Genomic DNA, 27460 nt, shown 5'->3' with positions numbered 1-27460 from the left:
GGTGCAATATACCCTGGTCCCAGTTGCCTCCGGGCTTTGGGGAATGGACTTGAGTTTCTATGATGTCAGCTGGTCCAAATCCCCAGGACTCGTTTTTCCGGTTTGGAGCACCCCATCCTCCCACACCCAGGCCTCACATGTCCAAAGTGCTCTCTGCAGGGCCTCGCTGACCATCCCAGGCTGTCTGACACTAACCTGGCTAGAACCTTTGATGAAGCCGACTATTGGGCTGGCTCAAGGTCAGGTCTCCAACTTGAAAGGACATGGGAGAGGGTTTCATCACAGCCTGCAAAGGGTCCATTGGGAAATAACTTGCCCTAGGGGTTTACGGGAATCATGGCAGCATGACCTGGATAGGAAGTGAGCACTGCATCTCTTCCAGGGCCTTTCTCTTGCCATCTCTTGGTTTCCCAAATTTCAGATCTTTGCATCCAATTTTTGGAATTTTGCCATAACCATGCACTTCCCATACTAAGAGTTACTTAGTGTTTTTCTTTGAGTTGCTTCACATGGTAAACTTCAATAGATTTAACTTAAAATGAGGATTGTTTTAAAATCATGGGCTTTAGTTTAAAAGAAAGAAAGAAAGAAAGAAATCACTTGTCCTAAGTCAAAAGTAATTAGAAGAATGAATAAAATAAAAAGAAACCAGTGCTGTCCAGTCGCAGCAAGATGTCAAAGTCTCTGGCCTTGAAATCTTCTTTGGCTGTTACAAAGAGAGTTACCAAGTGATGAGATATTAAAGGGACACTAACACCCAGCCGAGACCCTCTCCGTGGTGTAATGAAGAGTTAAGGAAAATTGACACAGGGAATAACTTTCACTCTGTGGGATTAAATGTTATTTAAATACCGTCTAGTACAACATAAAATGATCTGTGTTTCCTTACGGGTCTGCCTCTCAGGTGTTGAGAAACATTCCACCATCTAATTCGGTCTCAATGACAGCTCCTTTCTGTCCCTCCCTCAGAGATCTGAAGACATGTCCACAGAAAAACCTGCACACAAATGTTCATAGCAGCGTTACCATAATAGCCCCAAAGTGGAAACAACTCAAATATCCATCAAGTGACACATGGATAAATAAAATGTGGTATATTTATACAATGGAACATTATTTGGCCATAAAAATGAGAGAAGTACTTACACATGCTACAGTGTGGGTGAACCTTGAACAAAATCATGCTAAGTGAAAGAAGCCAGACACAAAGGACCACGTATTGTATGATTCCATTTATACAAAATGTCCAGAATAGGCAAATCTAGAGAGACAGAAAGTAGATCAGTGGTTATCTAGGGCTTTGGAGGTTGGGGGGAGATTGGGCGTTGGTTGAGACTGTTAATGGGTGTGGGGTTTCTTTCTAGGATGATGAAAGATTTCTATAATCGATTATAGTAATGGCTGCACAACTTTGTGAGTATACTAAAAACTCTGGACCTCTTGGCTTTAAATGGATGAATTGTATGCTATGTCAGTTATATCTAAGTAAATCTGTTACTAACATAATGAAAGCAGCATCTGTCACTCTGCTTAAATCCCTGCAGTGGCTGCCCTTGTCATTCAGGGTAAAATGCAGAATCCTTACTCAGCCTTTCAAGATCCTGTGTCTTCTAGTCGCTGGCTGCCCTTCTGATCACACCTCTGTACCCAGTTCCTTGATGACTCTAAGCCAGGTCTTGCTTGCTCTTGCCTCAGAGCCATTGCACTTGACTTTTCGTTCCTCTTGGAATGCTTCCTTCACATACTCAGAGGGTCCACTCGCCCACTTTCCTTGGGTCTCTGCTTAGCTTAAGGCTCTTAGTCACCTAGTCATCCAGGGCTTCCCTGACCACCTTATCTGAAATGGTACCCCCGCCCCCCATCACAAGCCATCTCCCTCTCCTGCCTCATTTTCCTCCGTAGCACTTGTCATCTTCTCATCTTTATGCCATAATACATTTTACTCATTTGTTTATCATTTGTCTCCTCCAACTCCATCCCCCGCCAACTAAATGAAAGTTCCAGGTAGGCAGAGATTTTAAATTTTTGGTCTTATTCATGATTGTATTCATAGCCTGGTATATAGTTGCTATGCAGTCAATATTTATTGAATAAAAGGAATAATGAAAGGTATGTATGATTAGCCCCAAGTTGACTGGTGCGGAAAACCAAGTCTGGTGTTTAAATAGTCATTTAGTAAACATTGACAGAGCACCTACCACAGACCACGCCCAGGCCCTGGAGATATTAAGTGGCAAAATTTTGGTAGAACTCAGGAGGGCCATGAGAACCGGACTGAAGTCTCTAGATATGAAGTTGTAGAAGCCAACTCAGATTTTGCATCAGGGAAATGATTCCACCAGAATCTGACAAAAGATGGATTAGCTTTTAGGGGTGTGGGGAGTTGGAAAGCAGTGGAGTTGTTCCAAAAGTGGCTCTCAACCCCAGCTGCACATTAGAATCTGCTGGGGGCTCTTAAAAATCCTGATGTTCAGACCACATCCCAGACAATTAAATCAGACTCTCTAAGGGCAGTGCCTGGGCGTCAGCATTTTTAAAGCTTCCCAGGTGATTCCAAGTGCAGCCAGGGTTGAGAACCACTGTGTTAGATGGTTAGAGGAGTGTTGATGACCCTTGTTATCTGATGGTACTGAGTATTAGGAAACAGCTTCTTGAGTGCATACGCTCAAATTGTTGACAACTCTCAAATTTTTGAGGGGATGAGGTGTTATTTTACTTTAATGTTCACCGTAAAAGTCATATTTCTCGTATCTAATAAACACATCTAATGAAACATATCTAATAAAACATATACTCTGAGTCATTACTATGTCGTGGTTAGGCATGGGGACTCTGGAGCTAGACTACTGGGATTTGAATCCTCCTTAATAGCTGTGTGTCCTTGGATAAGCTACTCAAGCTCTCTGTACCTCAGTTTCCTCCTCTGCAAAATGGGAATATATTAGCATCTACTGCATAAGGTCATTTTTGTGTTCAGTGAGTTAAATCATATAAAGCTCTTAGAACAGGGCCTGGCACAGAGTAAGTACTCAGTGAATGTTGGCTGTTATTATTCATTAATAAGTAAGGTATGAAGACAACATTCCTTGAGCATTTGACATAGATCACTAATTTGATTAAATTCTCTTGAACAGTATAAACTGCAATTATACATTTTAGTAAATCTGATTCTTTTGAATGGTTCAAGCATATTAAACAGTAGACCAGGGACTTCCTTGGTGGTACAGGGGAATGCAGGGGACGTGTGTTCAATCCCTGGTAGGGGAACTAAGATCCCACGTGCCGCGGGGCAACTAAGCCCGCGTGCCACAACTATTGAGCTCATGTGCCTCAACTATTGAGCTCATGTGCCTCAACTATTGAGCTCACATGCCTCAATGAGAGAGCCCGAGTGCCGCAAACTACAGAGCTCATGCGCCCTGGAGCCCGCGTGCCACAACTAGAGAGAGAAAACCCGCATGCCACAACTAGAGAGAAGTCCGCGCACTGCAACTAGAGAGAAGCCCGAGCAGACCGTGAGCCATGACGCAAAGATCCCGCGTGCCTCAACAAAGATCCCGTGTGCTGCGACTAAGACCCGACACAGCCAAAAAAAAAATAAGGAAAATAAATAAATTAAATAAATAAATATATATATATAAAAACTAGTAGACCAAGTATATACAGATTCATTGTGGATGAAACTCATGCATACTCTTACACCAAGACAGGTTACAACAGTGCTGACCCCATGGAATTTAGTTTATTTCTTATTCATATTTTTAGAAAATCATAGTTTTAAAAAATTTATAGATAGAACTATAGAAATTACATAATCTGAACACCAGAGAGAAAATAGACTGAAAAAATGAACAGAGCCTCAAGAATCTGTGGGATTATAACAAATGGTCTAACATTTGTGTCATTGGAGTTCTGAAAAGAGAGGAAAAAGAGGAAGGAGCATAAAAGTATTCAAAGAAATAATGGCTGAAAACTTCTCAAATTTGGCAAAAGAATAAATGTACGGACTCAAGAGGCTGAATTAACTCCAAACAAGATAACTAAAAGAAACTACACCAAGGCATATAGTCAAACTTCTGAAAACTAAAGACAAAGAAAAACACCTTGCAAGCAGTGAGAGAGAAATGACATCTTACCTCTAAAGGAAAAGCAATTCAAATTACAGTGAATTTCTCACCAAAATTCATGAAGTCCAGAAAAAAGTGGCATAACGTTTGTCAAGTGCTGAAAGAAGAAACTGTCAACTCAGAATCCTATATCCAGTGAAAATATCCTTTAGGAACAAAGGGGAAGTCAAGACCTTCTCAGATGAAGAAAACCTAAGAGAGTTTGTTGCCATTGGACCTACTCTAAAAGAATGACTAAAGGAAGTTCTCTAAACCAAAAGGAAATGATAAAGGAATATTTGAATATCAGGAAGGAAGAAAGAACATAGCAAGCAAAAATATAGGTAACTGCAATAAACTGTTTTCCTCTTGGGTTTTCTAAATTATGTTTAATGGTTGAGGCCAAAATTATGACATTGTCTGATGTGGTTCTAAATGTATAAGGAGGAAATACAAGATAATAATACTATAACAGGTAAAGTAAAGGGACATAAAGGGAGATAAGGTATCTATACTTTACTGAAATTGGTACCAGTAGACTGTGCTGAGTTATGTACATACAATGTAGTAACTAGGATAAGCACTAAAAAAATCCATACTAATAAATGCACTCAAAATCACTATGTAAAAATCAAAATGGAATTCTAAAAAATGTTCAAGTAATCCACAGGAAAGCAGGAAAAATAAAACAGAGAAATAAGAGAGATAGAGAATAGATAGAGAACATATAGAAAACAGAATGGCAGATTTAAGCCCTAATATATCAACAATTATGTTAAATGTAAATGGTCTAAAAACACTAATTAAAAGACAGAGCCTAGCAGAGTGGAGTTTTTAAAAGCATGACCCAACTGTATGCTGTCTGTAAGAAACTCACTTCAAATATAGGGCTTCCCTGGTGGCGCAGTGGTTGAGAGTCTGCCTGCTGATGCAGGGGACACAGGTTCGTGCACTGGTCAGGGAAGATCCCACATGCCACGGAGCGGCTGGGCCCGTGAGCCATGGCCGCTGAGCCTGTGCGTCCAGAGCCTGTGCTCTGCAACAGGAGAGGCCACAACAGTGAGAGGCCCGCGTACCACAAAAAAAAAAAAAATGATATATGCATATTGAAAGTAAAAGGATAAAAAAATATATATGGTAAACGGTAGTCAAAAGAAATCATAAGTGTCTATATTAATATCAAAGAAGGTAGACTTCAGAACAAAGAAAGTTCCCAGAGACATAGAGGGACATTATATAATAATGAAGGAGTCAATACACTAAAAAATTTAGCAATCTTAAATGTGTATATGCCAAGCAACAGAGCTACAAAATATGTGAAGCAAAAACTGATAGAACTGAAAAGAGAAATAGACAAATCTACATTTATAGAGACTTCAACACCCTTGACTCAATAATTGATAGAATAAGTAAATAGAGAATCAGCAAGGCTATAGAAGAACTTGACAATACCATCAAACAACAGAATCTAGTTGACGTTTATAGAACAGTCCCCCCAGCAACAGCAAAATACACATTCTTTCAAGTGACTATAGAACATATAGAAAGATAGTTATGCTGGACTGTAATACAAACCTCAAGAAAGTTAAAAGAATTGAAATTATACAAGGTTATGGTTCTTTGACCATAGTGGAATCAAATTAAAAATCAATAACAGAAAGATCATAGGAAAATCTCCAAACACTTAGAAACTAAACACCTCACTTCTAAATAATCCACGGGTCAAAGAAGACATCTCAAGGGGAAATAAAAAATACATTGAACTGAATGATAATTAAAATACACCACATAAGATTTGTGAGACACAGCTAAACCAGTGCAGAGAGGGGGAATTTTTATCATTAAATGTATACATTTGAAAAGGTGAAAAAGGTCTCAAATCAATAATCTAAGCTCCCACTTCAATGTCCTAGAAAAAGAAGAGTAGAAAAAAAGAAAAAAGAAAGAGAAGCATGGAAAAAAGAAAGATAGGCCTAGAAATCAATGAAATTGAAAACAGAAAAACAACCTCCAAGCATTGGTTCTTTGAAAAGAGGATTAAATTTAAAAATCTCTAGTAAGACTGACAAAAAGAGAGAGAAAAGATGCAAGTTACCAAATGAATGAATCAGGAATGGATGAATGAATCAAGGATATCACTATAGAACCTGCAGACATCAAAAGTGAGTACTAGAAACTCTACATGCAAACATTTAACAATTCAGATGAAACAGACCAACTCCTCAGAAAATAAAAACTACCACAATGTACTCAATATGAAGTAGATAATTCAAATAGCCCTATAACTATTAAGAAAATTAAATATAAAATTTTGCAAAAAATAAAAAAATCTATAGGCCTAGATGGTTTCACTGGGAAATAATACCAAACACCTAAACAAGAATTAACACCAATTCCATGCAGTCTCTTCCAGAAAATAGAAGAGAAGGGAACAATTCCCAATTCATTTATGAGGCTGGTATTATCCAGATACCAAAACCAGACAAAGGCAATAAAAAAAGAAAAACTACAGACAATATCCCTCATGATTATAGATGTAAAAATCTTTAATAAAATATTAGCAAATAGAATTCAACAAAATATAAAAATAATTATACATCATGATCAAGTGGCATATTCCCCAGGGATACAAAGCTGGTTCACTACTTGAATACCAATCACTGTAATCCATCATATTAATAGGCTAAAGAAGAAAAATAATTTGATCATATTAATTGATGCCCCCTCCCAAAACATTTGATAAAATTCAACACTCATCCATGATAAGAACTCTCAGAAAAATAAAAATAGATGGGAACTTTCTCAATTTGAAAAGGAGCATTTACAAAACACCTACAGCTAACATTATAGTTAATAGTGAAAGACTGAATGCTTTCTCCCTGAGATTGTGAATCATGTAAGAATGTCCTTTCTCAAACTCTTATTCAACCATAGTGCCTGAAGTTCTAGCCAGTGCAGTAAGGCAAGAAAAGTAAATACAAGACATACAGATCTGAAAGGAAGAAATAAACCAGTTCTTATTTGTAGATGACATGATTGTCTATATAGAAGTCTGAAGGATTTGAGAAAAAAAAAAACCTCCCAGAACTAATTAATGAATTGAGCAAGATTTTAGGATATAAGATAAACATACAAAATTCAATTTTATTTCTATATATTAGCAGTGAATATATGGATCCTGAAAAAAATAGAATACCATTTACATTGCTCAAAAATGTAGTACTTATGTGCAAATCTAACAAAACATGTATAGGACTTTTAGGCTGAAAATTATAAAATGCTGATCAAAGAAATCAAAGAAGATCTAAATAAATGGAGAGACATACCACGTTCATGGATTAGAAGAGCCAACAGAGTAAAGATGTCAATTATCTCCAAATCGATATGCAGGTTTAATTTTTGTAGATATAGATAATATTCTAAGAATTTACATAGAAATGCAAAGAAACCAGAATATCTGAATCAATTTTGAAAAAGAAGGATAAAGTGGGAGGAATCACTGTCCCTATTTTCAGGACTTATTATACAGTTACAGTCATTAAGACAGTGTGGTATTGGTAGAGGGATAGACAATTAGATCAATGGAACAGAATAGGGAAACCAGAAACAGATCCACCAAATATGCCCAATTGATTTTTGACAGAAGTGCAAAAGCAATTCAATGGAATAAAGATAACTTCTTAAACAAGTGAAGCTGCAGCAATTGGTAGGCAAATTGATAGGCAAAAAAAAAGAACCTCAATCTAAGCCTCATACCTGATATAAAAATTAACTCATGGACTTAAATATAAACATAAAACTATAAACTATCAAACTTCTAGAAAAAAATGTGAGAAAAATCTTCAGGATCTAGGGCTGTGCAAAGACTTTGACACCAAAAGCGTGATCCAAAAAAGGGAAAATTTGATAAATTTGACTCCACCAAAATTACAAATGTTTGCTCTTTGAAAAGTCTGTTAAGAGGATGAAAAGCCAAGCTATAGACTGGGAGAAAATTTTTGCAGACAACGTATTTGTCAAAGGACTGGTATCTAGACTGTATAAAGTACTCTCAAAACTCAACAGCAGAAAAAACGGTCCACTGAGAAAATGGGCAAACAACAGGAGGAAATAATTTCCCCCAAAGAGGATATACAGATGGCAAAGAAGCACGTGAAAAGATGTTAAACATCATTAGCCGTTAAGAAAATGCAGATTAAAACCACAGTGAGGGCTTCCCTGGTGGCACAGTGGTTGGGAGTCCACCTGCGGATGCAGGGGACGTGGGTTCATGCCCCAGTCCGGGAGGATCCTGCATGCCGCGGAGCGGCTGGGCCCGTGGGTCATGGCCGCTGGGCCTGCGCGTCCAGAGCCTGTGCTCCGCAGCGGGAGAGGCCACAACAGTGAGAGGCCCGAGCACCGCAAAAAAACCAAAACCAAAAACAAAAAACCACAGTGAGATACCTCTACACCCCTATCAGAATGGCTAAAATAAAAAATACCACCCCAGTGCTGGCAAGGACGTGGGGAAACTGGCTCACTCATACGTGGCTAACAGAAACGTAAAACAGTGCTAACACTGGAAAATTGCATGGCGGTTTCTTCAAAAACCAAGGGTGCAACTACCATACAATCCAGGATTGTACTCCTGTGCATTTATCCAAGAGGAACAAAAAGACTCCTCGGGGCTCCAACCCACAGATGACTGACCCACCGTGGGAGAAAATAAGAAAAACGATCTCAACAGCAATAGCTGCTAAGAGACCTCTTGTCTAGCAGAGACCATCACTGGCATCGCCCCCACTGTGTGGTTGAGAAAACTGAGGCTCAGAGGCAGTTGTCAAGGCCACGCAGCTAGTATGTGGCAGAGCCAGTACCTGAACCCCTTATTACTAGTAAGTGATTTAATCTTCCAGTTGTTATGGCCCTTTTCACGGGAGAGTAAGGAAGGGTTCGGCCAGTTGCCCCAGGCCACATAGCTGGAAAGTCAGGAGGTTTAAACCGGAGGCTACTCTGCCTTCTGGGCTGGAGTCCTGTTCCTTAGTTCTAGGGTCGAACTTTTCCTAACTTTCCCGGGTCTCTTTCGCCCAGTCCCAGGGGAGCAGGCACCACCCTTTTCCTCCGGGAGGCGCAGGGAGAGGGCGGGCCCCCAAGCGCAGTCCCCTCCCCAAACCCTCCCCCAGGCTATAAGCCGGAGCCGGGGGGCCAGGCGCGGGCAGTCCCGGACTGGCCCGCTCCGCGGGGCGATCGCGCAGATGGCGGCGCTGGCGACAGTGGCTAAGAAGGTGTGGAGCGCGCGGCGGCTGCTGGTGCTGCTGTTCACGCCGCTCGCGCTGCTGCCGGTGGTCTTCGCCCTCCCGCCCAAGGTAACGCCTCCTTTGCCTGTGGGCCCCCCGTTCCGCGCCCTGGGCGGCCGTGCAACAGGCAGGACTCTCTCCTCCCGAGCCTCTGAGGCGGAACACCGCTGAGGTCCCAGTCTAGACAGATTTCACCAGACCCCCTCGACCGTCCCCCCTTTACCCTGCCTTGGCCTGCTGTGAACACCTCTTGCCGCAGTTCCCCTTTTCTAGCTGCTCCTTGGAGCCTGGGTCCCACCTAGCCTTCTGGATCTTCTCACTTCTACAGGCATGATTTCTTTTTATTGAGCTCTAACTATGTGCTTGGCGCTGTGTTGCACATTTCACTTGATAATCACAAGGAACACTTGATGAATGCCAAGCTGTGTAACCTGGGGCAAGTCATTTAACCTCTCTGAACTTCAGTTTACTCATTTGTAAACATAGGGGAAACGATAGTGCCAATCCACTTGGTTGTGGTGAATATTAAATGAGGCAAGCTATGTAAATCTCTTAGAACTGAGCCTGATACACAGTCAGTGCCTAAGAACGCACAGGCTGGTCTTATTTCCACGCACCTCATATGATGGGGACGGCCAAGATTTAGTAAACGCTTGCCGGGAGCAAGGTGCAGTGCTAAAATTTGCTTTATGTGCATCATCTTATTTAATCCAGACTGAAAGTGCCCCTCAGAGGGGGAGGATCATTTGCCCCATTTTCCAGAGGAGAAAACTGAGGCTCGGAGAGAAGTGACTTGCTTACAGTCACACAGCAAACAGCTGAGTGGGATTCAATCCCTGGCTTATCAGAATCCAGAACATGACCTGTTTCTAGACTCTCAAAGAAAGTAATCCCTAGAAGATCAAAGGCTGCAGACTGAGGCCAGGAGTGTCATGATAAAAGTCACCACCAATGGGAGCTGGAAGGAGATGGTACTGCAGGTCCCTGTTGGGTCCCTCACCTCTGCTCAGCCCATTTGCAGCATCGTGGGAGGGCACTAGGCTCATTAGACAAGGCTTCTACCTCCAGGAAGTTGTTTCACTATCCCTCAATGAGATAGTAAATGTTCATAAAAGTAAAAGTAAAGAGAGTGTGTAACTTAGTGGCGGATTACCCAGCACCACCAGCAGAGACCAGGGGAGCTGGGAGAGGTGTTCAGAGAGGGATGCCTGGAGGAAGGAGCCCTCCTTGGGCCCAGGGGGTGAGGAAGTGATACGAAGGAGATGGTGTCAGGAGATCCAGGGCAAGTTCTTTGGTGTGGAATTATCCAAGCAATTAGACTTTCTTGACATGCAAGAGAAAAACAATAAATCCTGGTGTAAGGATTAGGTTGCTTATTCAAAAACTAGCCCACCCCAGACCACTCGCTGACTTCAGGACCTTGGACCAATCTCCTTTCTTCTTCGGGTCTCCCTTTCTTTGTCTATAAAATGGAGCGATCTCCATGCTAGCTTCTGAGATTTGACGCGAGGGGCTGAGTAAGGAAGTTGCCTCGCTGTGTGAAGCATCACCCGTGGAAGGCTGGATGGGTCTGGGAGGTCCCAGGCGGAGCTCTGGGGAAGAAGTGATGAAACACAGAGTCTCTCTCCTCAGCAGGGGGTTCTGAAAGCTTCTCTCCGCTCTGCCCTCTAGCAAGATTTGTGAACCCAGGGGCAGGTCCAAGTGTTACGGGGCCTGAAGCATGTACTATTTAAGGGGCTCTCTTTAAGAAAAAGCATACAGATTTACAGATACAAAATTCAGTACAGGGTTTGGGAGTGGCTCTGAAGCTTAAACTTCATTAGCTTCACAGAGAATCCACTTCCATATGGTCCCCAGTGTGCACAGGTAACAGCGAGTGCCTGACCCTCTGCGATGGTGGTGAGCATAATAAATAAAGTGTTTCACTGACTGCTTCGCTCTTCTCATGTGCCAGGCTCCATGCTAAGAGCTTCTCAGGCCTTGTCCTATATAATGTCCACATAATCGGGGAGGCAGCTGCTGTTAGCACCCCTATAGTACAGGTGAGGAAATGGAAGCTCAGCAGGGTTAGGTGACTTGCCCAAGGCCACACAGCCAGTACAAAGCCAGAATGCAGTGTCTGTACTTCTAACAGCTGCATTTTATACTCTTTCTTTCGTTATAATTGACTAAGAACCTCTCCTGTTTCCCTACAGATCCCTGGTGGGTACTCTTGGTGTGGCCCTAGATGTCACTACCTTTTAAAGTGGCTGATAAGCCAGGGCCTCCTCCCAGGAGGCAGGTCTGACTTCTTGGGAGATCTTATTAGCCTCCCTCAAAATCTCTGTCGGCACACTCAAAGCCCCCTCCTCCGTGTAATATGCATGTATTTATCATATTATATTATTATTCTATCCTTGGATATTAATAACTGACATGTCTCTTAATGTACAGTGTGAATAAAAGCATCCTTAGAGAATAATGAACAGAGAAAATCACTGTTTTTATTGATCTGTGACATACATTTAAAGCAAACAGAGTGGGTGTGCTCTGCACACATAGTTTCAAGACAATTCCCGTAATCGTAACCAGTTTTAATCCCGTGATAACCTCCCCAAACAAAGGCTGGCAGTCTAAAAAAACATTGCGCTTTCTGTGCAAATGAAGCTTCAAGGCAAGTGTCCTCCGTGTCTACCCCACCCCCAACATCAGCGTGCTGCTTCTAAGCCGCTCTCACCTGGAAGCTCTGGAGCCACCAATGCCGGGCATAGGGTACACCTGGGTTCCCAAAAACTTTTGCAAAATTGTAGGTATCGGGAAAGAAGTTTGAGATCCTTGGCACTGATCATTTGCCCCTTGCTGGGTTCTGTTTTTCCAGCTTCATAAGGTCTACAGGCCATTGCTGCTCTGATGTTCTAGAAGTCTGTGTGATCGAAAGGGTTGGTTCTCGTACACCTGTCCCCTGGCGACTGGTGAGGGAGGCTGCAGGGAGGCTGGGGTTAATCTGAAGGGTAGAGCCAAGGGGTGGGGATGGCAGGGGATGGGAACAATTCTTACATTATGTCCTCCTGGCTTGGAACCCTGTCAGCAGGGGTGAAAAGGAGTGGGATGCCCTTCTGGAATGCAGTGGCTGCAATTCCAGGGCCACTGGGGATCATGGCTCTTGCCACAAAGAGTGCCAGAGACTAAGGAAGTCAGGACACTGCCGGAGGGACCACCTCAGAGTTTTCCAGGAATGGGCATCTTGGGAGGTGGATATTAGAGGACTGGCCTTGGGCAGCTGGAGGGGATGGATGAGACTATTAAATCAGGCTTGCAAATCTGCACCAGTCCCTTGTGTTTGCAGAGAAATCTTGCCTCCTTTCTCTTCCTACACCCACTGAAAGCAAATTTAGCTGGACTGACCATCTGGCCAAGATGAGTTCTTACAGTGGGTACTCACAGGTGACTCTTTCTAAGGATGCTTTGAGGAGGAGGAGTTTGGGGGAGGGGGTGCTCTGGGCAGGACTGCTGCAGAGTGTTCTACAGGCTGTGCACTGCACAAGGAGACCTGAGGAGGCAAAATGAGACTGAACCAACCTGCACTCCACATGCTGAGCTGTGTACTCTGGTGCAGTGCTGGGTCCACCTGAGGAAGAGCCCCTTTTCCCAGTTTGCACAAAGTCTGGCTAGCAGCACACTTGTTCTGGGGCGGTAGTACATCTGTGAAGTCAGAGGCCCACTTTTTTTTGCATATGCTTAATTCTTGGGTGGGGGAAATTCAGGTGGGTGGCCAGGAAAATGGTTATTTCATTCCCAGTTTTGAGTCTTTGGAATCAGAACTGGATTCTCATTCCACATCATTGCTCAGTGACCTTGGGCAAGTCATTTGGCTTCTCTGGGCCTCAGTTTCTTCATTGATACCATGCCCATAACATCACCTTCCTCCCTGGTTATTATTTGGGCCCAATGAAATCGTATATTATACTTGCACCATAACTTCTTACTCTTTTATTCAACACTCAAGATATTTTTAACTCTCCTATTTTGCAGATGAGGAAACGAGACTCAAGTAAGATGATCAAAATAGCATGGGCCTTGGAGCTGGGAAGACCTGGGTTTGGGTCTTGGTTCTGAAACTGTGAGTCAGGGAGCTTGGGTTGGAGATTTCACATTTCTGACCCTCGGTTTCCTCACTTGTGAAGTGGGGAGAACTCACGTGCTTCCCATAGGGCTACTATGGGACTTAATTAAGAGAAGATACAGAAATTGTCCAGTGCCGTGTCAAACGTGGTGGGAGTTTATAATACTAATAATTGATAAAAATTTTTTCTATTTGCCCCACACTGTTTTACATGCCTTTCACATTTTAGTTCATTTACTCTTCACATCAGCCTTAAGAAGTGGGAATAATGATTATCCCCATTTTTACAGATGAGGAAAGTGAGGCCCAGAGAAGGAAGGAAGTTGCCTGAAGCCTCACAGTGAGCTGTGAGCGGCAGGGCGGGGATGAGTGCCTCCATCTCCCTCTTCTTGTCCAGTGATTTCCCCCATCTCAGGCTCCCAGTCATCACTGTTTTATTCTACCGACATTTCAATTAATCTCTGAAGCCTAACTTCTAGATTAGGGATGCGGGGAAGCAGAGGTCAAGCTCCCTTATTTCCGTTCAGATTATAGTAAGCCCTCAAGAAGGGATAGGAACAGCTAATATTTATTGATCACTTACTAGAAGCTCAGGCCCCCTCTCTCCCTCTGCACCAGCCACACTGGCCTTCTTGGTGTTCCTTAAATATCCCAAGATTGCTCTCATCCCAGGGCCTTTGCACTTACTGTTCCCTCTGTCTGAACTGCTCTTCCCCCCAGGTGTCTGCAAGCCTTTCTCCCTCACTTCATTCATCTTAGTTCAGAGATGAACCTCCTCAAAGGCCTTCCCTGGCCACCCTGTCTAACATAGAATACAAAAAATCCTTTACACTTTCTTCTCTGCCTTATCTTACTTCATGGTCTTCATCACTATCTGCCAATATATTATGTATTTAAGGAACGGACAAGTCAGAGTAAGCAGACTTAGGACTGGCTAGTTCAAATAATTTCAGTGGGCTTTGGGACATAGAGACTGTCCCTAGTTGTTTGGTCGCTGGCCCTGGATGATTACAGCAGGCGAATTGTGGCCTGGAGTGAGAGAGCCCAATAAAGGAGGTGGTTGGGGGTGTGGGCTCTGGATTGGCTGGTTTACATTTGAAAAACTGATGCACAGGTGAGTTGTTTATTATCTCTAGGAATTAGCTAGCCCTGGGAGAGGCAGACACTCCAGGTATAGCAAGGTCCCAAGATGCCAGAGCATCAAATTCAGAAACTTGCAGACGTGGTTGTTACGATCTCCCATACTCCTCTTCTCTCACTATGGTCCAACCTCATAGGCCTTCTTTTGGTTCTTTAAACCTGCCAAGCTTGTTGCTGCCTCACGGCCTTTGCACTTGCTGTTCTCTGCCTGGGATGCTCTTGCCCCTGATCTTCCACAGCTGGATCTGTCTGGTCATTTGGGTCTTAGCTCCAAAGGCACCTCCTTGGAGGAGGTGCCTTTTCTCAAGAACACTTACTCTCCTTTTCTCAAGAACACTTACTCTCCTCACCGCACCTTTTCTCAAGAACACTTACTCTCCTCACCGTACAAAGCACTCTCTTAAACAGCTTCCTATTTTTTTTCTTTCATGGCATTCATCCCAATCTGAAGTGTTCATCATCTGTTCACTGTCTGCCTCCACCACTAGGCTGTTAGTGATGTAAGGGCAAGACCCGTGTCTGTCTTGTTCCCTGCAGCATCCCCAGTGCCTAGGACAGTGTCTCACACATAGTAGGTACTCGGTAAACAAGTGAATGAATGAATTTGCATTTGAGCTCAGGTATCTCTGATTTAGAAGACATGCACTTTCTAAAACCCCAGACTGCTACTCATTTGTGGAAGGTTTGAGCTGGAATCGGTGTTTCCAGCCCTTTCGTTTTTCAGTTGGGAAGACTGAGGCCCAGAGGGCACATGGAGGGACTTTCCCAGCCCCTCCCAGCCAGGTGGTCCCAGAACCCTCATCTGTTCCCCATCCATGCTCTCCTGCCAGGTTTCACCCGTTGCCCACACAGACCCCTTGGCCTCGGAAACGCTCCTCTGAGGTCCAGCCAACTTTCCACTTTCCCGGAGCTCCTGCCAGGTGTGTAAACAGGCCAGTGCGATTCCTGGTGATGCGGCGGGGAGCAAGATTGTGTTTCCTGACCTAACTCGGCAGGACAATGCCCTCTGGACTGATGAGCAGGATTTCAGACACCCTCAGACCTTGAAGACACAAAGTCAGCATCCTAGCTAGGCTGGACCTGGCCAGGGCCTGGAACAAGTGACACACGTGTGCCCAAACTGCTCTCTCCAGCGGAGATGCACTAGGGATGAGAGAGATACACAAGGCCACGCCATCTCTGGCAAGCCTCCATTTCCTCATCTCAAAAATGGGCATAATGAAACCCACCTGCTTGGAAGACTTGACAGTGCCTGACATAGTAGGTACTTGATAAAGAATTGCAGCTCTTTCTATTATCTGCAAAATAGGGGTACCAGGCTCTCAGCTCTATGTACTTGTCCCTGAAATTCATAGGGGGAGGGGCAGCCAATGGGAAGGAGCCTGTGCTGGGTCGGGGCCGGAGGAAGGCAGGAGGACTGATACACAGGACAGAACAGTGATCCCCAGTCCGATGAAGACATTGGAAAAGGTCTGGTGAGGCCAGCATGCCCCTCCTGGCCAGCCCAGTGGTCCCCCTGTCCAGTTCCTTTTGCTCTACTCTCCTGTGGGGTCCTCTCTCAGTCTGGGCTGAGAGAGGGATTTGATTTCAGCTGTATTAAGCTCTCTTACAGGAATGTGCTGGTCCCTGGGAGGCTCAGGAAGTGAATTCAAGTTTGTTGATGTCCTGGGCCACATGCCTTATTCATACTCTCTCCTCTGTCCCCCAAGAGGCCTCCAAGAGCCATAGTCAACACCTCTCTAGCACTTATGAAGTGCCAGGCACGGTTCAAAGCACTCAAGATATGCCTGCTAGCCGTTTATGCTCGCCCTGGCTCTGGCTTAGGTGCTGCTGTTATCCACGTTCATAGATGAGGAAACCGGGTCACAGAACGGTTCAGTCACTTGCCCAAGCTCCCACGTTTTGGATGTGGCAGAGCTGGGATTCCGACTCTGGCATTCAAGCCCCAGAGTCTGTGCTTTTAGTTGCTGTGTGACGCAAGGGTGATGGACCCATTTTACAAATGAGAAGGCTGAGGCTCAGAGAGGTGAAGTCACCTGCCACCTCACGGCCATTGAATGAGTAGTGAGGCTGCCAGTCGAGCCTACGCCTGCCTTGTTGAAAGCCCACACTCCTTCATGGTTCAGTGGAGGCAACGGGGAAAGGAGTGATTGTGCTGGGTGCGGTGGGGGACATTAAGAAAGGCTTCCCAGAGGAGAGACCTGTCACTCTGACACTGGGGCGGGAGTTTGGAGGTCTCAGAGGGACCTGAAGATAGGAACTAATGTGGCTGGTCAAACATGATAGGTAGGAGCTTGGATTCAAATCCTGGCTTTTTAATATGCTGTGTGACCTTGGGCCAGTTACTTAACTTCTCTGTGCTCAGTGTCCTCATCTGTGAATGGGTATGATAATAATTAATGATGCTTGTAAAGGGCTCAACAGATGTTGCCTGCCTTCATGCATAAATCACTGCCTGTGTCCTGGGCTCTGGGAAATCCTTTAAATCAGGGTTCTTAAGCATTTTGCTCCCCAGGAGACATTTGGCAGTGCCTGGAGACATTTTTGATGGTCTCAGCTGGAAGGAGCTGCTACCGGCATCTAGGGATGCTGCTAAACATCCTACAGTACACAGGATGGTCCCCACAACAAAGAATTCTCGGGCCGCAAATGTTAGTGGTGCTGAGGTTGAGAACCTCTGCCTTCAATGCGTTAGTTCGTTTCATCCCCCAGCAGGCTGTGAGGCAGGCACAGTCAAGTCCAGTTTTCTGTCAGGGACACTGTGTCCCAGAGAGGGGAAGTGCTTGCCTGTGGACACACAGCCTGGCCACAGAAGGCCTCCCAGGGTGGAGGGGATTTGGAAATGGAGGGTGTTCCAGGCAAGACAAAACACCCCCTGGCCCTCCAGCCCCGTTCCGGGCTCTGCTGCATGGAGCTGACCCGTTCCCTCTGCCCTCTGGGCTGTCAGCGGGCGGGAACAGCCTCCTTTCCCTTGGTTGGGAGAAATAACAAGAGAGGCCCTTGTTTGCTGCCACCCACAGCCCGGATTGTCCCCTCGATTTCACATGCCGCTTGCACCTTACTCTCATGACAATCCACTTCGCTGGCTGGCTTGGGAGGCCTGGAGAGTGGGAAAAGGAAGGGAAAGTCTTCCTGCTCCTTTTAGCCATTTCCTGCCCCTGTCTGGAGCCCCCTTGGATTTCTCTGGAAAGGGCTGGGACTCAGCAAAACTTCTCCTGGTACTTGAGCAGGGCGTTTTACAGCACAGAGTCCAAAAAACAGAAGTGTAGGCAGTTTCCTGAGACATGAGTCCTGGGAACGTGGTCTGCTGTGCCGACATCTGGGACTAGAATGTGGGGTCTCCAGGCCTGGGGGAGCTGGCAGAGGCCTGATGCAGGGCCCTGCCCACGACCCAGCTCCCACCTCTTGTTGGGGAAACTGAGGCTGTCCTGAGAGGCTCTTCCTACCTCCACTAAACTGGCCATCTACCTGGGAGGCCTGGCTTCCTTTCCTGCTCCTGATCTTCTATGGGATCTGGACCTCCTTCAGACCTTGGCTTTCCTCCTCTGGACAAGGGGTCTGCCCAGAATCACTGGGCTGGTTTGTCCCCCAGAATCACTTTCTGAGGGGGAGGGGGCAAGATCATGAGAGTATGAACTCTAGCACCAGATTTCCTGGACTCCAGGACAACCACTGCGCCACCAGGGAAGCCCTCCCTTGCCATTCTTATTCTTGCCCTGAAGCCCAGAGCCCCAAAGGCCTAAGAAGTGAGGGATTGTGGGCAGTGGAGGGTCATTGTCAAGAACGGCTTGGAAACTCCACAGGTCAGGCCTTAACAGCAGGGGTCAGCTTTCCCATCCCCCACTGCATCAGCTCCCAGGATGTCTGGGGCAGGGCCAGCTGGACCAGAGTGGAGGTGGGATGATGGTAAACGGTAGAGAATTGAAAATGTCGTGGGCAGGGAAGACCTCAGGGCCCAGGAGAAGTTAGGCTAAGTGGTGGGCACACAGGATGCAGCCTCAGATGATCCAGGCTGGATCCCTGCCAAGAACTTGCTCTGTGGGGGGAAGCAAGACACTTCCCTTGCCAGCCTCAGTTTCCTCATCTGTCTCATGCACCCGCTTGCCTCATGGGGCTGTGGGGAGGAGCCAGGGAAACCAAGCACTTTGTACACAGTGAAGTACCCTGCAAATAGTAAAGTACAATTAGGGATCCTGCCCATCTTGTTCACTAATATACCCCTAGCACTAGGCAAACAGGGTGCTTAATAAGTATGCCCAGAATGAATACGGAATCAAAACAATATTTCTTTAGTGTTTCCTGTGTGCCAGACACTGTCCATAAGTGATTATTACATTGAGTTTAAAAGTATTAATTGAGCACCTGCTACATGCCAGCTACTATTCTAGAGGAACATGGCAATGAACCAAATAGTCACAAATCCTTATACTTAAGGAGCTGACATTTTAGAGGGGTAAACATTAAAAACAAACAAACAAAAGCAAGCAGATAAGTAAGATCTATAGTATGTCAGATGTTGATAAGTGCTGTGGAGAGTAAAATCAGAGAAGGCAGGGAGCCTGGAATGGGGCTAAGTGCAATTTTAGAGTCGGGAAGATTTCGAGAAGGGAACATTTGAACAAATACCTGAGGGAGATGACATTGGAGCAAAGACTTGAAGGAGGTGAAGGAAGGAGCCCTGAGTGCATATAGAGGAAGAGCATTCCAGGTGAGGGGACAGCAAGTCAAAGGTCCTGAGGTGGGAGCATGGAGAGTGTTCAAGAAATATCAAATGGTCTTCCTGGGTCCTCGTGACAGCCCTTCCAGGAGACTGACCCCTGAACCCCTGAACATAGGGAAGCTAAGTTGAAGATCTTAGATGGGATTTAAAGGCAGATCCCACCATAATGCCTTCAGGCTGGATTTTACTTCAAGCAGAGAAAGGCTTCCTTCCCACACCAGGCCTCCAAAGGTGTGGGACAGGCTGTCAGGAGTGGCGAGAGGTGGAGAAGCCCTGAGCGGGCTTTAAGCACACCCGCCACCCATGTTGGGAACTGAAGGGCCCTTTGCATAGATGGGGAGACTGAGGCCCACAGAGAAGAAGAAGCTGCCCTCCAAGGTCACACAGTCAGTTGGCCTCTTTTTCAGAAGAACATGTTCTGTCCTCCTCTGGCAGAGCCAGGCCGCTGGGGACTCCAGGGTCCCATGCAGCTGCCACCCTGCCCCCAGCTGCCTGTCTGGCTCATGAATGATTAGCGAGGCCTGGGCAGCAGTGGGGTGTGAGCTGCTCCAGGAACGCTTTTAATGAATGGCTCGAAGAACTTTACCTTGTGACAACACCTGCTAGTAAGTCCAGGGGTCTAACACAGTCCGTTCCAGAGGAAAGGGTAGGAGGATAGAGTGGCTGCCTCAGAGGTCTCCGGGGACAAGTCACCCCCTCCACTTTCTCCTCTTTCCCCCATTGAGTCTTGAGCCCAGATAGACACAGGTGGCTCCTAACTGCTTTCTCAGAAGAGAGGGTAGGAGGGAGCCCTGCCTGGAAATCAGAGACTAGACCTCTGCGCTGTCTCATCTATTTCCCTCTGGGTCACCCTGGGCTAGTTTCAGTCTTAACCCTCCATGCCTGTCTCCTCCTCCAGAAGGTGGGCACTAAGATCAGCCGGGCTTATCCTCAAGACTGAACAGATCCAGAGAGGATGGGAAAGGGCCTGTAAAGTGCTTTGCTGTGGAATATCTGTCCTTCCATTTCCAGAAACTACCAGAGTGTGGGAGGAGCAAAAGTCACAATAAGTGTAAAAGGCTTAGCTCAGCACCTGTACCTGGTGAGTCTCAGTAAATGCTGGCTGTTACCATCACTACTGTTACTCTCCTCGCTGAGCCCAGGACCAGGGCCCAGGGGATCAGGACCACGGCCCTGAGCTCGGACCACTATGCGGAAATCACGGCTTCATCCTTTGCTAGAGATGCACACGTGGATGAAGAAGTTGCTGGACCTCTGTGTGCCTCCAGTTTCTCATTTCTAAACAGGTTGTGAGACGAGCAGGTGAGCTAGCGCAGGCGAGGCTTGGCGCCTGGTCATAGTAAGCCCTCAATGAACGGTGGCTTTACTATTCTCACCTGTCATTCACACTGAGGCAGTGTGAACTTGGGCCAGTCACTCAAGCTCTCTGAGCCAAACGGAACAGCGGTCGTAGCTGCCTCGTGGGGCTGTGGGTAGAGTTGAATGAGGGAATCCACGCACCGTGCCTGGCACATAGTAAGTGCTCAGTGTGGGCAGCCGTCCTGAATAACAGTGCTGCTGTCTGAGCCCATGAGGGACAGCTGCTCGGGAGACCGCGGAGAGAGCTGCTGCCAGCGTTGCGGGGCTTCCAAAGAACGGCCACATCCATCCATGCTCTCTTTGATCTCCTTCCCAGCTCTCTCAGGATGGCGTAATAAGCATCCTGGTTTACGGATGAGGACGCAGAGGCTCAAAAAGGCCACCGGTCCTTCCAAAGCTTGAAGCTTGTAGGTGGTAGACCAGGATTTGCACCGGCAACTCTGTGACTCCTAGTGGCCGTGCACCCAGAGCCTCAGCTGGCCTTACTTAACTCCCTTTTTGCAAGTGGAGGCTCATGCCTCAGTGCCTCTTGGCCTCAGCGGAGAGGGTTTCTCCTGGGTTGTCTCGTCTTGCTGGGTCCTTTGCCTGGGCCTGCTGTGTGTGCTCCAAACTCCTTTCCTTTTGGGGTCAATATCTACCTAGCATCATTGCCTTCATCCCCACATGGCAGACTGGAAGTGCTTTAGGGATCACTGAGATGAAACTCCTGATATGAAGAGGGCAAGAAATGTGCAAAAGTAACAGATTCCATCAGTAGGAGGTAACATTTTATATATATTCCTTACTCTACCAGCACTCTGCTCGCAGCACTCAACCTACATTCACTTTATTTAATCCCCATAGCAATAACTCTATGAGGTTGAAATTCTTATCATCATTATCATCATCCCCATTTTACAGATGAGAAAACTGAGGCACAGAGTTAAGTCACTTTTCTAGGAAGCGGTAGAGGCAGGATTCAAGCCCAGGCACCCTGGCACTGAAAGCCAAGCTCGTGACTCAGGCTCCTCTGCTTCTTGGCATCAGGTCCTGATTTCAGCCCCCGTCTCCTAGCTCCCTGTCCACTGCTCTTTCTGCTGATCCCAACAGCTCCAGCTTCTCGGGAACTGGTCATCTTCCAGGTGCTGTACCACTGTGACTCTGAGATGCCATCGTTCCTGGATTATCTGTGAGCAAACAGCTCCGAGCCTGCCCAAGGCCACTCACACCAGTCATGGATGCCTGAGCCACCGTGTTTCAAGCCCTGAGTGGCCCCAGGGGTTTTGACCACTGTGTAGGCCCAGCCTTGGGCTGGGGGTGATGAGGGGATACTGAGAGGTTTAAGGCATGGCTTTGGCCTTTCTAGAGTTCAATGTTCAGGGCTTCCCACAGCCCTGGCCCTGGACACTCCTGGGGAATGGGCCTCTAGTGGGCAGCAGGAGGGCACCACTGTGGGCAGCTGGCCCTGGTCCTGCTCCCTGAAGGGCCTGGCATGGAGCCTCCAGTGCCTGCTGAGAGCCTGGTCACAGCCCAGTGCCTTGACAAAACCTCAACCCAGCAGGGAGATGGGGCACAGGAGGGAAGGTGGTGGTGGATGCAGTTTCCGGACAGCTCCTGCCCTGGGCTCAGAGAACACACCATTTCTCTTTCTTTCTTTTCCTGAGTGAGGGGGGCAGACTTAGGGGCAATGGGGGAAGGTTGCCGTGTGTCTGCCTGGAAATCATTCCCCAGCTCAAAAGTTAACCGCCTGACACGGCACTTTCTTCTTTCTCCCCTGCCACCTCTGCGTGTTTTGCCTGCAGACTTTAATCCCCGTGGTTATGGATTGGCTGAGCCTGAGAAGCTGGGATTTCTTTGGTGGGGGGATTATAAAGCTTCCTGTAAGAAATGTCTGGATTGGGTTGGCATGAATCAGGCTGGTCAGGGACTAAGGGGACCCCTGGCCCAATTCTTGCTCCCAACCAGGGTCAGGACTAGGGAGGGCCAGGCGAGGCACCCTGGGAACAAAGTTTAAGGAGGGACTCACTGTCAGGGTCATGCACCTGCCTTACCCTGGTCCCAGCCCAGCTCCCAGCTCCTGCTGTCTGATAAACCTCAGGGCGCAATGGTCTTTCCATGAAACAAGATAAAACAAGTCCTTACTTCCGACTTGCTGTGTGACCTCAGGCAAGCCACTTTCCTTCTCTGGGCAGTCATTGTATTAGGGGTTAAATTAGACCAGGGTTTCTCAGCCTCAGCACTGGTGACATTGATCCTTCTGGGAACAAATGATTTTCTGTTGTGGGGCACTGTAGGATGTTTAGTAGCATCCCTTGCCTCTACCCACTAGATGCCACTAGCATCATCCCCTCCAATCACCCAAAAATGTCCCTTTGTCTCCTGGAGGTCAAAATCATCCCTATTGAGAACCACTAGATTAAGTAATCTCAGGTTCATTCTGGCTCTGATATTTTAGGATTTATTTAAAGATTTAAGAACAATGTATTTGAAGCTCAGCATTTAAGGAATTAAACTTGTATTATTAAGAATAAAGTAACATTAATATATGATTTTTAATAATTATTACAACGTAACAATAGGTCATATTTGTTGAGCATTCCCACGTGTCCATCACTGGGTCAGTGGTTATGTTATATGAAATAAATCACTCTACGAGGTAAGTACTATTATTATGTGCCTACAGCACACAGGGAGACTGAGGGTGAGGGCAGTTAAATAACTAGGTCACACAGCTAGAGTGTGGAAGGATTGAGTTTATAGCTCAGGATTGTCTGATTCCAAAGCCCATACTGTTTCTACAGTGCATGTTTATTGAAGGAAGATTAGAAAATACAGATAAATAAAAGGAAATATAGTACATTCTGATGACAAAATCATTAGGTGGAAGGCACTTCTGGTTTAAGTTGCTGGAGTCCAGACTTTTCTATTCCATTCACCTTTCTGAAGCAGTCTGAAAACAGCAACAAAAAGCAACAAATGGAGAAGAAAATGCCATCTCTGATGAAAGAAGGGCAGACCACAATCCCACCCTTGGTTTGTGAAGACGAGCCGACAATGGTGGTGGGATTTGGACCAAATTGCAGGAGGGAACCAAGAGCTTCTGCAGCCCCTGGGCAGGAGGCAGAATTCTCCAGAAGTATTTTTCAACTTTATGAGCCCTTCCTAATCCCAGCAAAGCCTGAAGCATGCACACGGGAAGGGAGAGTCGCTGAAATGCATGTGACAGTTCAGAGTTCAGATGAACTGGATGAAGAGGCTCGAAGACCATTGGTAAGAAGCAGGATGTTAAAGTGGCAGGTGAGAGAAGGATGGATAACGATCAACCATATGGTTGTGAGGGTTCTAATTTTCTCTCTCAGTAAGTCGAAGAGACTTACTCAAGGAGATACTGAAGAACTGTGACATTCTTGGGTCTTTACACTTAATCTCCACACTAAGTCTATTGCTTAGAGTAGAGATATATTTCAGGGCAGTGGTGGTGAGAAAGGGTTCTGAGATAATCCACAGGGCTACTGCATAGACACCTGCTGCCCCAGCTTCCTCCTAGCCCCTCTCCCCACACTTTCTTTTAACAAAGAACTGTGATAAGTAGCCAGCATGGGACCTACAAAAAGACTGTGTGAGAAATAAGAAGAAAGGGAACATCAAATGAATAGTAGACAAAGAATAAATACTGGAAGAGTTGTGTAATGAAGAGAAACTACTGAACAGACATTTCTCTGTGAAATACACAAAAAATTAAAGAAATGATGGCTTTCCTAAAATAAATCTCAAGATGAGAAATAAAAGGGTCAAAGAAGGGCTTCCCCGGTGGCACAGTGGTTGAGAGTCCGCCTGCCGATGCAGGGGCATGGGTTCGTGCCCCGGTCCAGGAAGATCCCACATGCCGCGGAGCGGCTAGGCCCGTGAGCCATGGCCGCTGAGCCTGCGTGTCCGGAGCCTGTGCTCCGCGACGGGAGAGGTCACAACAGTGAGAGGCCCTCATACCGCAAAAAAAAAAAAGGGTCAAAGAAGAGATAATAAAAAGTAGACGGAGATGAAAAAAGCAGTCTTCTGGAAGTGGAGGGAGGAGAAAAGTGAAGCCACTCTATTATAAAAGCTCTTTTAGAAACAGCAAAATGGAAAATATTAAAAACATAATCAAGGACATGTTACACAGGCTAAAGAAGATTGAACAAAATGAAGTGGGAAAGAAAGAGTAAGAAAGGATGAAAGAAAAATGATCAATGGGGGGACAAAGGAAATCCAACTTCTGCATAATTGGTATTGCTGAAGAAGAAAGAAAAAGAAATCAAACAAGTAAAACAGAAAACAATATTGGAATCTTTAATAGTAGAAAACGTCTCTGAAACCAAACAAACTTAAAACATATGCAAATTTTCTGTCTCCTAGAAAAAACTTATACTCATCGACACTGAGCTATATCATGGTAACATGAATGAACTTGAGGATTCAACCAAAAAATCTTATGGCTATCCAGGCAAAAATATGATGAGCTGTAAGAGGGAAGAAATCAGGCTGGCCTCAAATTTCTGCACAGTGAAATATCTCCTAATTCTCAGAAAAAGAAAGCAAAACCCCAGAATTTTACAGATATATTAACTGTGTATTCAGGGAACATCTACTTTAAAAAAATACATATTTATTGTTGAAATTTGGAAAAGCAGAGCATATAATGAACACATTTATTCATAATCTCACTCCTAAAATAGTCTGCCTTTCAAGTACATATTTCAAAATGCTTTCACGTGCATTCATTCTCATGGGATCCTCTGTGACGTAGACATCGCAAAATTATTATTTCCAATTTGCAGATGAATGAACTCAGTGACTTGACACAAGAATTCAGTGGCCAAACCACTACACCCAGACTTCCTGGCCCTCAGTCCCAAATTCTCTAGAGTAGCTCTGTCCAACAGAACTTTCTGTGGTGATGGGGATGTTCTAGATCTGCTCCATTGAGAAAGGTAGACACTAGTCTCACATAGCTGTGGGACACTTGAAATGTGACTCGTGTGACCGAGAAACTGGAATTCTAAATATCATTTAACTTGAATTAATTCAAACTTACATAGCCACAGGTGGCCCGAAGCTACTATATTTGGACAGCCCAGCTCTAGAGATTTCCTTGGCATTCTTTTCCCTTCTGAAAAAGAAAGCTGACCACTTTCCATTTCAGCCATCTCCCAAGCACATCCACATCAAGTTCTTCCAAATCCTGGCCTCTGGGATCAATCAGCCTTCATAGTGAGGACAAGCCTTCTGGCTTCTGGCCCCTGTCTTCTTGGGCTGCAGTCTCCTTCGGGCTTGTCCACCCCTGGAGGTTTTAGCTGAGTCACTCCAGCTTCTGCCGGCAGAGGGGACAGGCTGGGGATGTGAGAGATGTTTCACCTGGAGCCACGACTCCGTCTACCCTGGGCCACCTCAGCGAGATTCCCCTTCCTGAAGCTGAGCCTCTGGACAGAACAAAGTGGCAGACTGCTGACTCTTGAGATGACCCAGAAAGTGAGCCTGCAAGATCAGACACTTTCCCCCACCTCTGGACTCCAGAAGTTAAAATTCAAAGGAACAGGGTCTCGGGATCATGTGACTCTAGCCTTCTACCCTCCTTCTACCCTAATCTGCCTTTGAAGGATCAAAGGAAGATTCCATTCTGCAGACACGCAGACTGACTCTCCCTGTGTCCATGTGGCTGCTCTGAGTTCACCAAACAGGGGGCCCAGAGGTGGAGGTGGGTCAGACGTGCTGTGCACTGGAGTAAAATCATGGATTCACTGGACCCCACTCCCTGATCCACTATTTGGACCGGGAGCCATGAGATCTTCTCTTGTGCTCTGTGTGGTCCTGAAGAGATCACTCCTCCTGTGACCTCAGTTTCTGTACCTGTAAAATGGGGATTTTAAGACGGAGCAGGGATTTTTCACAGAGCATCCTGATTCCTAGTAATCTGTGAACAACTTGACATTAGATTCCAAGTTGTGTATGTGTGAGCCCTTTTCTGGGATTTTCCACTAATTAAAACCACTTAGATGAGAGGTCATAAAGTGGTGACCATGGGTCTGATGCATTTTGCAGATGTGTTTTTTGGCCCACACTTTCCTTTTAATAGGCAAATCATTTAAAATGGTGAGATTTCAAATAAAAGCACAATTTCAAGCTTCTCTTGGAAAAACAGGAGCTCTGGCATCATGGGCCCCACGTTTCCCCATGGCAACAGTCAGGAGCTGAGCAGCAGTTGCTGTTTCCAAGGGGCCTATGTTCCCCACTTCACCACAGTCCCCACTCCTCCCTATTGCACCCACGACACTAAAGCCCAATGCCAGCTGTAATTTATCATTAAACTTGGGCATTTTTTTCCCTGCTAAAAGGATGGTTTTCTGTACCCACAACACTGTCAGAATTGCAAATCAGACTTGAGAAAACAAGGTGATATTTCTTATGCCAGCCCACTTCGTTCATGAAATTGTCCCTTGCATTTGAGTTTGTGATGCCTGATTTAGAGTACTTAATCATTCATTTACCAAATGTCCATCGAGGCCCTGAAGATAGAGGTGAACAAACACAGACAAGGGCCCTGTTTGTGTGGAGCTTACAGTCTGGTGGGAAGAGAGCCAATGATAAGTGAACAAACAAGAAATACTTCGGCCATTGGTAAGTGCTTGACAAGAAGGCTGGATGGTGGAGATCAGACCACAGACAATAGCGTGGTCTGTGAAGAGGAGACCTTTGAGATGAGGCCAAACAACAAGAAGGAGTGAGCTGGGCAGAGATCAAGGGG

At 45.8% G+C, this 27460-nt stretch overlaps 1 protein-coding gene across 4 annotated transcripts in view; it reads left to right on the top strand.

Annotated features, from left to right (window-relative positions):
• Nucleotides 1–27460, top strand: part of SLC13A3 (solute carrier family 13 member 3) — a 93299-nt gene that overhangs the window by 8916 nt on the left and 56923 nt on the right. Inside the window, exon 1 of one of the 4 annotated variants that reach the window (XM_060284009.1) lies at nucleotides 9293–9451. The exons of 2 other annotated variants lie outside the window; for them this stretch is intronic. In XM_060284009.1, coding sequence (XP_060139992.1) covers nucleotides 9341–9451 — 111 coding nt within the window. In that variant the 5' untranslated portion in view covers nucleotides 9293–9340. Of the gene's footprint in view, nucleotides 1–9292; nucleotides 9452–27460 lie in introns of those variants that run through there. One more of the 4 variants, XM_060284006.1, reaches the window with a different exon arrangement.

The sequence above is a fragment of the Globicephala melas genome, chromosome 15, assembly GCF_963455315.2.
Source record: "Globicephala melas chromosome 15, mGloMel1.2, whole genome shotgun sequence".
In the NCBI taxonomy this organism is placed as follows: Eukaryota; Metazoa; Chordata; class Mammalia; order Artiodactyla; family Delphinidae; genus Globicephala; species Globicephala melas.
This window is presented reverse-complemented; position numbering and strand designations above follow the sequence as displayed.